The 12261-nt window shown below is 40.6% G+C and overlaps 1 protein-coding gene across 1 annotated transcript in view; it reads right to left on the bottom strand.

The window, feature by feature from the left end:
* The window catches only part of PLBD1 (phospholipase B domain containing 1), a 49842-nt gene extending 40681 nt beyond the window's left edge, over positions 1 to 9161 (bottom strand). The window contains exon 1 of the mRNA XM_016140540.2: positions 8672 to 9161. Within this exon, the coding sequence (XP_015996026.2) occupies positions 8672 to 8795 (124 nt within the window). The 5' untranslated portion in view covers positions 8796 to 9161. The remainder of the gene's footprint in view (positions 1 to 8671) is intronic.
* Between the last annotated feature and the right edge of the window lie 3100 nt (positions 9162 to 12261).

Below are 12261 nucleotides of genomic sequence, written 5' to 3'. Positions count from 1 at the left end.
TCCCTTCTTGTTCGTCTCAACCCTTCTACCCATGCTCTGGACCCCACGTCTTTCACTTTCTCTAGGAACTTTGTTCCATCCTCCATCTTCTTGCTCCTGTGCCCTAAAGTTCTCTCTTGCAGGGACTTCTTCCCATTTAGTGAATTAACATGTTCCATTGTCCAACAGCTTAAAGGAAACCAACTACAAAAGTTGTCTCTTTGGATCCTGTGAACAGATTTGGCTACCACTGGAATCTCTCACTCTCTTCATTAAATTATTACAAATTTTATAAAGCACGCTGGATCGGGGACTATGCTAGGTGTTGGTGACAGAGTTGTGACTATGACCGACACAGTTCCAGACCTCATCCACTTCACTTCTTTATTTTCCTCACTTTGGCCTGTGGCAGGCTGGCATCCACCCTCACCACGCCACTGGCATTGCTCCAGCTGAGTCACTAATGAAATCCTTGAATCCCAGTGTCACATAAATGTCCAAAAGTGTTTGACCCTGCTGGCTGCTTATTCTTAAAACTTTTTCCTCCCATGCATCTGGGACAACACTCTCTTCTGAATCTCTTTCTCCTTTGCCTGTCTTTTTCTGCATTCTCCCTGGGTTACTCTTTGACTTGTAAACTTAACATCACACTTGATAATACCATCTGGATGATTCTATAAGCATTAGAAATTCATAATATTCAAAACAAAACTCATATTCTCTCCCAACCTATCCTCTATCTTCTGCTGTCTCCATGATCTTTCAGCCAGAAACCCAAATCCATGCAGGTCTCTCTCTCTCATTCATGTCATGTTTAAGCAAAACCTCTTAAATATCTCTCTCACAAGTCTCTACCTCTTTAGATATCATGACTAGCCTTAATTTTAAAAAGGTCGTTCTCAAGGTCCCTCGACTTTTAATCTATTTTTCATGCTCTGCCCGAGTGACTTTTCTAAGATGCAAGACTGTTTACTTGACTACCAAAAATCTTCAATGGCTTCTATTTCCTAGAGATATAATTCTTCAGCTTACACTATCAGCCTTTACGACCTGGTTTCTGTCTACCTATCCAGCTTCATCCACCACCCCGGGCACTCTGTGATCTGGAAACCTTACATACCTAGCTCTCCAACCTGCCAACAAGCTGGTCCAACCCCTCTGACTTTGCATATGCTGTTTCCTCTGCCTGAGAGTTTCTCTTTTGTTAACCACCTAGCAATCTCAAAATTGCTATTTAATAGTCAGAAGACAGCATCCGCTTTGAAATGGCTGACTTGCTCCACAAGTTCAATGCACCTCGTATGTATGTCTTCTTTCGGTCTTATCCCCTTGTACTATAACTCACATGTCTGCCCCTGCTTCTAATCTATGAACTCCTGAGGCCAAAGACATGTTTCCTCAGCATTTTATATAGTATCTGGCTCATAACAGGTAACTCAATAAATATTTGTGAAAGGAAGGGAGACTTAGGAAGAGAGACAAAAAGTGGAAAAAAGAAATGGAGTAAGAAAACGGTATATAATACATTTGTTTTTCTCCCTAAGAAATCATTGCACAGCTGCTCAAGTTAAAGACAAACTTTACATTCGGGTCAACAAAGAGATGGGAAGAGATCAGAGTGACGCTCAGATTCCAGGGTGAGACTCAAAGGATGAATGTTGTATCATTCACTGAGCAGATAGGAAACAGGTGTGGGAAGGAATACAAGTTTAGTTTCGGACATACTGAGTTTCCAGTGGTTAAGATACTAGAAATTCTAGCTCAGATTAAATTTTATATAGGGGTAATCTGTTGTTCACATTCAAAACTGATGCAAAGATTGTCTATCAAATAAGTGCTAAAAGTATAATCTTAATCCTAGAGCATAATGATCATCACAGTGAACTTTTTTAAAAATGGGTTAAGTGGAAGTAATGACATTGATTAACACAAGTAAGTACAGAATAATTTGTTAACTAACAGACTACCAATGACAAATAACAGTCAAACTGTTAATAAAGCTAACTGGCCACAATTTGACAATTGTGGACAGTAGCCATAGAAACTCTTTCTTCTCTTCCCAGGTACAATCAAATACATATGTTTACTAAATTGATTTTGGACCACAAAGGTCGTACATAGCCTCAGCCCTTCCTTAGCCTTTCTCACACACTCTCCTCCTTCTTCATTTCCAGAGAGTCCTGGAGGGAAATGAGAAAGCATGATTGGCTAACTAAAAAAGCAGCCAGAAAGCTGCGGCAGGATGGGGTCGTAAACAGGAACTGTAAAAGAAAGAAGGAAGGAAAGGCTTGTCAGTCTCTTCTTTCAGTTCTATCCACAGGACATGATTTTAGTTTGGTTCCCTTCTCAAAAATACTGGCATTTCTCACCCAGCATCCAGGCCTTCTTTCTCCTTCACCTCTCGTTCGAGGAGCCCCTTGTCTTATAAACTTGGCTTGCTCTCAATCTAAGCACTCAAGGGCTCTGTTTTTACTGTTGTGGTTATTACCTAATTTCCAGACCACAAATAATAAACTTCTGCAAATCTGTGTTTTGACACTTGTGTGCTTCCACCCATGAAAAAACCTTTACCCAGGCTTCAAGAGAATTCAGTAAAAATGTACTGCTTCCAAGCTGACTGATTTAACAGGTGCTTTAAGAATTGAGCCAAATCTGAGTTTCTCGATTCACCCCTAATTGATATCCTCCATTCCTCAACGCTTTCTCCACATGTCAGCTCTTTCTGGTTTTCCCAGTACCATGCTATTTTTTGATTTTCTTAAATCCTTTAATAGATTTTAAGTTATTATAATTTTTTTTTATTTAAAAAAAACTCCATGTTAGGAAGCAAATAGTGTGAAAAGTATATTGAAAAGGTAGAAAAATATTACATAATTCTAATCCTAACCTAGCTTTATACAAGCTCTGCGAAGACAGGGGCTGTTCCTGCTTACCACAGTATATTCTGAGATCACTATACTTAGCACAATAATGTTGCTGTGATGAATTAGCTTAATCGTGTGTGTGTGAAATGAAAGTGAAGTTTATCAGAACATTCACAGAAGTTAGTCTAAAATAACTCAAGTCATTATGTCTTCAAGCTTAGGTAAGGAGCCTAGAGGATGGTTCAGATGTCCAAGGGGCAAGTGCTATGTGTTGGTATTTTCTCTAGAGTTGCGAAAATGAAAAACAAGATTTAAACATTTTAACATCCTCAAAATCAATACACTTGATAAATATTTGTTGAATGAATGGAAGTGTTACTTTATAAAAACAGTATTTTTCTTCTATGAATAAAGATAGAAGAAGCCCAATATTTTAGAATTTATTTTATTTACTTGTGCATTCTAATACTTGTATGAGTTAATTGTTTTTCTGTTGAAAAAAATTCCTAACTTGGTATTAGAATTTGTAAAATAGTCATAAGTGATCTAAATCATTCTTTCCCATATGTGGAACCTAATTTTCCTAGCATCTCATTTATGATAGAGCAAGTAGTTTTCAACCCTGAGCAATACAATTTTGGCTAATAATTCAGTAAGTTAGATAGTTTGCAAATGCTGACTTGAATTACTTGATAGTGCCTCATGTTGAAATTGTAACTACATTTGCAAGGCTAATTGACAAATTTTAGAGCAAGTTTGTGCCTTGCAACCAAGAGACTTTCACAATTTCCCATTGGAATATTATAACATGATTTCTGTTGTTTGTGTAAACAGTGTTTCAAGTCTTAGACTAAAGTTTCTTCATAATTTCCCTACTTCTCTTAGTTCCATTTTTACCACATTGAATAAATTCCTGTTTTGCAATAGTACAAGGAAAATATATAATAATATTATTAAAATATTTTTCAGCCATATCTTAAAGATAAACTTTCAAAAGATCATAAAATATAATGTAGGAGCAACTAGAACCTACTCTATTTAAAAAAAGAAGAAAAGAAAATGAAGCTTAAATGCATTTAAAAAAACTTAAAATGTTGAACCTTTTAATAAATCCTTTGAGATTAATTCTATTATTGGTGCCACTCTCTCATTTGTTATCTCAATAGGTAATATTTTATAATTTGGAATCCAACAACAGATAACAAGTAACAAAAGTAAAAATAATACTTAAAGAAGTATGAAAACAAAAATATCTGTTCTGTATGTCAGAACAAAGATACAAGATGAAGTACATACTTTATAGATTATGAAAGTAAATCACCATGAAAAAGTTTTTAAAAATGTTCTACCTTAATTTAAAGACTGAAGAAATCTTTTTAATTTTCTTCTGGAGAAAGTGTTTAATTTTTGCTATCAGATTCACATTTCCAGAAGGACTGAGAAATGAAGTTTAATAATAGAGATGAATGAGCACTTCCCCAGAAGTTGTTCTGGAATTTATCTTACAAAACATTTTTATAAACAAACTGATATAAGGAGAGCACAAGAAAATGTTCTTGTTTATAGACAGCGCTGACTTCTTTTGGGTCTGAAACACCAAGACAATGGGATGAGCTGCAGGAAGATTTAGTGAGGCTCAGAAAGACAGAAAAGAGTTGGGAAGTTCTAAAGCAGTCATGGTTAATGAAATTGCACTTAAGAAAAGTAATCAAGGTGATTTCAGTCAGTTATAACTCAAAAAAGCAATCAAAGACACTTCATTGTTTTCTGAAATAGCTGTTTAATACGTACCCCATGTGTCCAAAATGTTGGGCCATAATAAAGGAAAAACACTACTTAATAATGAGTTATTACTTCACAGTACATAGATGATCATCTGCAATCCTGATTGCCTTATCAAGAGACCCATGATGCCTTTTCAGAGAAAAATCACTCCAACGGCAGGTAATAACAGCTATGCAATTGCAGTCATGCACTGCTTAACAATGGGGATACATTCCGAGAAATCCACCATTAAGCAAATGCATCACTGTATGAACATTGTAGAGTGCACTTACACAAAGAAGGTGCAGCCAACTATACACCTAAGCTATGTAATATAACCTATTGCTCTGCAGGGGAGGAAAAAAACCTTTCCCTCTACCCTTCTGGGCCCTTGACTGAGACATACCAGAAACAAAATTAACAGGAGGAAAACAAACAAAAGTCTAATAAAATGTATGCTTCCTGTATACATGGAACAGACCCAGGAAGACTAAGTAACTTGCCAAAACGGCTGAAGCCACCATCTGAAATCTTCAGCTGAAAACAAATGATGATGTTGGAGGCAGGGGAGTCAGTTATGGAAAGCTACCAGGAAAAGCACAGTAGACAAAGGTAGGGCATTTTGCAGATTTAAGTCATTGCCTTCTGCATTGATAAAAGTTTCTGGAGATAAGATCTTCCCCCTTTTCCTGGTACAGTGAGAGAGACACTTTTACAAATGGAGACTTTTCTTACAAATGTAAATGTCTTTTGGAGAACATAACTTCTACTCGATTTCAGAACTCCCGCATCTGCTATTTCTTAAAATTAGCCAACCTAAAGTAACCCTTATGCCAAATAGATATATCTCAGGGTGACAAATTCTGTTCCTCCGTAGCTCCTAGGCTATCAACCTGTACAACATGTTACTATACTGAATAGTGTAGGCAACTGTAACACAATAGTAAGTATCTGTGTAATGCGTTGTGCTATGAGGTTACGATGGCTACTATATCACTAGGCAATAGGACTTTTCCAGCTCCATCATAATCTTATGAGATCACTAACGTATAGGTGGTCTGTCATTGACTGCAATGTCGTTATGAAGCGCATGACTGTATATAAGCTCCTACTCTGTGCCAGGCACTGTTCCTCACAACCACTTGATGAGACAGATACTATTGTAATATCCATTTTACAAATAAGGAAATTGAGTCATAGAGAGATTAGATAATTTACTGAAGGTCACATAGAAAGTGTTGAAGTTAGAATTCATGTATAGACAGTCTGGCTCCAAGGTTGGTTTCTGGAATTCCATACTACCTTCTAACACTATACTTCCAAGAATGAAGAGCAGCCATAGAATGAACCTATGGAGCAACCACCTCAAGTGAATTTGGAAATAAGAATGGCCTCAGAGTCAAAGGATCAATTGAGATTAGCTTCAACTAAAGATCTGCCAAGTCACCTTAAGGAAGCTGAAAAACTTGTAGGACAGTAAACTCCTCGACAACCATATAAAGGTATTAGCCTATCTAGGGAGGCAATCTATTAGTCTCAAGTAAGCACTGGTGAGCCATGGAAGTCTGGAAAATGCAGTGTCCCAGAGTCAGGGTCCAGCTGTGTGCCAGGTGAGTGCTATCAGTGGAGGCGCACCTATGGGCTGATTGAAGTGTCGAGTCCTGCTGGGAGGCAGGTGAATCAGACCTCTATCCTGAGAACCCTCATAATCTCTATCCCATGCAGTTTGATAACATGAGCATGCCTGGAGCAGGTTACACAAATATCCAGTCTGCTAAAAATTAACAATTGGTATTTTGGTGAGTATATCTGTGTGTTTGTTGGCGTAAATCAGCTTCCCTCTATCCGATCAGCGTTGGAGCACTGGGAAAAATGAATTTCTGGAGTCTGGTCCTGCAAGTCTGAGGGCCAGATCTGAAACCAGTTTCACCAAGGCTCATGCCATCTTATGAGTCTCTTGGCAACCAACCAACCCATCCTTTCCCTAGTGACACCTGACTTCACTATACATAAGGCTTAGAAAAATTATACAAAACATTCCAAAAATAAACATGGGGCTTTTCAGTCTAGAAAGATAAAGGCAATGCTATTAGACGTCTGAAATCTATAAGAGTTTGAACGATATGGTTAGGATGAACATGCAATTGTTTGCCGATTTCTAGAATAATAAAAGTACAAATCTTTGAAAATTAAAGAAGTTATTTGCGAGCAAATAGGTGCATATTAATGGATGTAAAATTCAACCAGGGGGATGAAAATGCAATCTCTTCAGTGTTTATTAAGTAATTGCTAAATTCAGAGCCCTGAGCTGAGCACTTCAGAGAAAACATGAAATGTAAAGATCCTGTTCTCTGTTTTCAGTTGTTGGCAGTATAGTAGAATAGTAAGACAAAGCTCCAAAAAGCTGCGCTGGAATCCAGGTTAATGTGTGCAGAACAAAATAAATAGAGATCACATCTTTTGAAACCGTCAATGTGGACAACTCCAGCCATGATAAAAAGTTTTTCCAGATGGCAGGGCATAGTGCTGTCAGGATCGATCGCTCATGGCAGAAATGCCCTCACTCTCTGCCTTGACTCCCCACCCACCCTACATGGAGTCATCTTAGTTATTATTTGAAGGAACTCAGTTTAAGAAGCAGTTTCTTGCTAGGTGCTATTTTCTTGGCTAAATAATGTTTTGTCTATAGAAAACCAATGTCTCCTGCTCACTCCTCAAGCTGCCTCCTCTATCTACAGAAATGTTTAAAAACTATCCAAGCAATTCAAAAGAAGAACAGAAAGAGGAGAAAAGCTTCAGCCAGCATTCCAGACACAAAATTCCTTTCCATTTCTGGGTCACTCCAGCTTATCCTAGGTATGTGTGAATGAGTGGTCTTTTGGGGCTAAAAGGTGGTACCAGTGCCATCTCCTTAGTCCAGGGAAGGAACAGACTGTGCTGGTAAATCAAGATTAGGGGTGGGGATGGGGTCACATCTGATCCCAGAAGCCCAGGCAGCTTAAAAGACTGGAAAAATTTAATAGTAATAAGTGGCTAAGTTGTGAAAGCAAAGGTCTTGAAATCTGGTAACTACACACACCTGTCGATGGAAGGTGGAAGGTGGCCTAACAGGAATTGGTAAGTACACTCATCTGGGAAGAGGTAGTGCTCTCCAAAACACCTCCCTATTCTTACACAAGGTCAGCCCAGAAAATGGATTGTGAAATAAAACAAAATCGATCCTCTGTTAATATGACTCTTGAAGTCTTTCAAGTTTATTTAGTTAATATTCATTTTATTCTTTGGGAATGAAAGTGACAAATCCAAAGGCTTTTGTTTGTATTTGTTTTGTTTTGTTTCCAAAGAGTACAGACAAGTGTAGGGGATAATAAACAACTGTTTTACTAAGAGCTGGATAGTTAAATAAATGCTCTTCAGCATTTCAGCTCTGCCTTCAATTGCTAGGCATCTTTATGCAAATTACTGAGTTTCTCTCAAAATTTTCTCATCTGTAGAATGGGGATAACAGTCTTATTTAGAATTATAATAAGCATTATATGAAAAAATATAAATCCATTTAGCTGCCAAAATTTAGCACACTGGCACATATCAAGCTGACAATACCAGTTTGCAGTACTTACCATTTTAAATCAGTCATTGACAGTTAAGGGAAGCGTAAAGACAGCCCAGAACCATACCTCCCTATGATGTGAATAAATATATTTAGACGTCCTTTGGCTGGCTTTTCGAGGACCAGCCGAGGCTCCGCAAGCCGAGAGTCGCGCAGGAGCGAACCGATCTGTCTGCCAAGAATTATGGCCAACACTTTCAAGTTCGCAGGAGCACGCCATGCCCTTCTCAAGGGTCGTCCCCGAGCCACAGCGGGGCTGGAGCGAGCCAAGCCAGTCACCCTGCAGAGGCGCGTTCCTTGGCGCCCCCCCCCCCCCCCCCCAGAGCCCGGACACCGCTGCAAGTAAACTTTGCCGGACCCAGGGCTCGGCGGGAGCGCACGGAGCCACGGCGGGCTCAGCGCGCGCGCGCGGGCGGCGGGCACGGGGCCTCTCCCCGGGGCGCGCTCTGCTCACCTGCCAGGCTCGGTGGCACGGCGGCGGCCGACAGCAGCAGCAACGGCAGCAACTGCGGGGGCAGCGGCGGGGCAGACCACGCGGGCAGCCCGAGGAGGCGCCCGCCCAGACTGCGGCGGGACATCACTCGGCTGGACGAGGCGGCTGCAGGCGCAGCTGTTGAAAGAGCAGCTCTTGCGCCGGCAGCGGGGCGCCGCGTCTCAGAGCTTGGGGCGTCCTTAACTTTCCTCTTTCATTAGCTCTGCTAGTTTGGGGCTTTTGGTGGCGAGGAAGCCTCACGTGACCTAGGGACCAACCTTCGCCCTGTCGGGGCACGGTCTAGGAAAGGCGGGTCCTTCTTGACCTTCTAGCGCCCGATGGGCCTGGCTGGGAAAGTTTCCTAGCTGCACTTCTGGGATCTGCCGCGGTTACACGCCACTTTCTCGGCACTCTTCTGGGCAGCTCTGCAGCCCGAGGCTGGAACGAATCAGTTCACACCGACACCGCTAGCCTGTCTCCAGGGCCGGCCACTCCTCTGCAGCAGCCGGGTCGAGGCACCCTGAGCAATGGGGAAATGCATGCCCCTGCCTACACGCAGCTCTGATTCTTTGTCGTTCCGGAGAGGTCTTCACAGGTCCGCATTCCTCAGGTATTAGTGCCCCTCCATCCCCAGGCTGTTTAACCTAAATCCATTTGCTGCAGCTCAAGAATTCTGATTCTTTGCTTTTCTCTTCATTGGCTGGAGCCACCACTGGAGAACGATTCAGACAGGGCTGAAACCAGATATATATCCCTGAGCCCCTGTGAGGTCCCCATTTCTGTGCAGGGTCAGTTGAAAATGACATTGTGAAGTAGGCAAAACTATGCCTTGGGTGACATTGTGAAGTTGGCAGAGGGGTGCCCTAGGTGACATTGTGAAGTAGGCAAAAGGCATTTTATTCATTCAATAAGAATTTATTAAACCCATCTTGTGGGCCAGGTACCAGTGAGTTTGTAAACAAGAGCATACCCTACCATAGGCAAGAAGGGACAAAGCCATAATAAATACACGGGTTCTTAGCAGTTGCCATTAGTGCTGTTACACAGCTGTGCTGAAGGTACAGTGAGTGAACCCAGGACTGGACAAGCCACCACATGGCTGGGGGCCTAAATACCCACTCTTCCCTCTTAGTCCTTCTTCCAAGCTTAACGGAGGTGTTAAGGGGAGATGGGAAGGGAGGACGAGAGTCACCTTTCTTAGAGTGGGAAATACATTTGTAATTGTTAGAAAAGATACAGAACAATTACATCGAACCTCTGCAAATCGTTAAACACAAGCCCTGAGTCATAATTTTGTTTGGTGGCAGCGCCTATCACAGTACCTGGATGATAGTATCGTTTAATAAATAGAGGAATTAGGACACTGTAAAAACTGCATTTTTTTTCAAGTTAGAAAATAAAAGTGAAGAAAAATTATGAACATTTTAGTTGTGCCATGTTGGGAAGAGAATTACATTAGGACATCCAAGGAAGTTGTTCTACCTCAAATATTTTAGGCATGCTACCCTCTTCCACCTGTGCATAAGAATGCCTAATGTGAGCTACATGACACTCATTCATCTATTATTTAATCATCGTGTGTATGTTGACTTCCATGTTCCAGGCATAGAGCAGTAAAAAAGATAGACAAAACCCCTGCCCTCACAGAGCTTGCATTCTGGTTTAGAAGTTTCAGTGAGCAGGGGAGGAGTTATGCTTCCACCAAGAGATACAATAACAGTTTCACTGAATTGGAATTTGAAATTGCTGCCTGGTTTTTATTGGATTCCTCTGGGGGGTGGGGGTAGGGAAATAAAAAGTAGACAAGAATAGGATTATGGTGTTGGTTCGAGTGACTGAGCCTGACTATTGAATGCAATTAACACTGCTCCAAGCAGTAGAAAGAGCTCAGGGGAGTCCCTTGTCACCATGTCCTTAAATGGCTAACAAAAGTGCTGTCACCTCACCTAGGCAGAAGCAACAGGGATTCAGGTTCCACATTCCAATGGGAAAAGCTGAAATGCTGGTTCAAAGCAAGGGGAACATTACAAGAAAATGGAGGAGTCATGAATATCTATAGCTGAGTGACCAGCTGTATAAAACAGAGACAGTGGACTCTATCCTTCTTTCCTTGCTGTAACATATACAGAGTGGATTCAAAATTTTACAGTGACAAAATGAAATGTATATAATGTAAATTTGTTTCTTTTCCAAAAGGTATAATTAACTTAGCATTCAAACACTTATCCACTTGTGGTAGAAAGTTTAGAGTGCCAAATTTAAGGTTACTCAGTCTCATCTGGGCTAAATTCTTATCATTCTTTGCCTTCTCCTTCTCCTTCCCCTCTTTCCTTGAGGCTGATGTTAGTTTCAGGGGGCTTATGCATTGATCTGGTATTGGAAAAAAAGGCATCTACTCCCTGACATCCTCTTGGCTTGGTCGCCTCCACTAGGATGTAGTTTATCTCTTCTGGTCCTCATTGTGGTGGGCAGGACATCTGTGGCTGTTGACATCTGCTACTCTTGGCTTCAGGTCTAGATTCCTGCACATTTCTGTGTCATAGGGTAACATTAGTGTTAACAAAAACTCCAAAAGAAATTAAAAGACTTTTATTCATACAGGACTTCGAATCAGAGAACGTAGCCCTCAGTATGAATCGAAGACACACTCCAAGGTTGGGGCGGAGGGGAAGAACATGATTTTTAAAAGGAGAAGGGTTGCTAAGGAAATAAGCTTATAAATTTATTCATTTTCTGATTGGTGGGGGCAACTGACCTTTCAATAATAAGAACTATAGGTAACATATGTTTAAGCATTCATCAATGTCTTAATTTTGGTTTTGGTTCACCGAACAAAGGTTTTTGGTACAGCAGTTTCAGTACAGGCAGTATCGCTTATCTATTACACGGGGTACCATTTATCAAACAGTACAATCAATACAGAGGGGCTGCTTGCCCTGCAGGTAGTTATGGAGCCCCAAAGGGCAAAATTATATCTTGAAAGCAGTTCAGAGCTCAAGCTGCAAAATCCAAATGTTGGGCCACAAGTTATGATATTAAAGTTCTTATAAGTCCTCACTAGCTATTATGACAAATAAACTCCAAAAGTTCAGTGGGTTAATGCAATAGAACTTAATTTCTGGCTCATATATCAGTTCGGTGTTGGAGTTCTTAAGTGATAGATGGCTTTTCTGCATGTAGTAATTTTGGAACCCAGCCTCCTTTCATCCTGTGGTTTCAACATTCTGTAAGGCAGAGGTTCCCAAACTTCCTTGGTTCATAGTACCCTTAGAATCTCAATAATATATTCTTGGGGCTGCAGGACAAAGGAAATAGCTAACAGTTCTTTTTATTAAGAAGTTAGGGCTAAACAATTTAATAGTAGCAATTTGCTCAGTGTCCTGGACACTACTATGTTTTCCTCAGAAAGTTATAATACAGTAATACTCTTTTATTTGCAGTTTCATTTTCCACAGTTTCAGTTACCTTAGCCAATTGCAGTCCCAAAATATTAAATAGAAAATCCCAGAAATAAACAATCCATAATTTTAAATTGTGTGCTATTCTGAATACTGTGATGAAATTTCATGCTT

Source organism: Rousettus aegyptiacus, unplaced genomic scaffold, assembly GCF_014176215.1.
Source record: "Rousettus aegyptiacus isolate mRouAeg1 unplaced genomic scaffold, mRouAeg1.p scaffold_m13_p_2, whole genome shotgun sequence".
NCBI classification, from domain to species: Eukaryota; Metazoa; Chordata; class Mammalia; order Chiroptera; family Pteropodidae; genus Rousettus; species Rousettus aegyptiacus.
The sequence above is the reverse complement of the archived record's forward strand: the minus strand, read 5'-3'. Positions and strand labels throughout refer to the sequence as shown.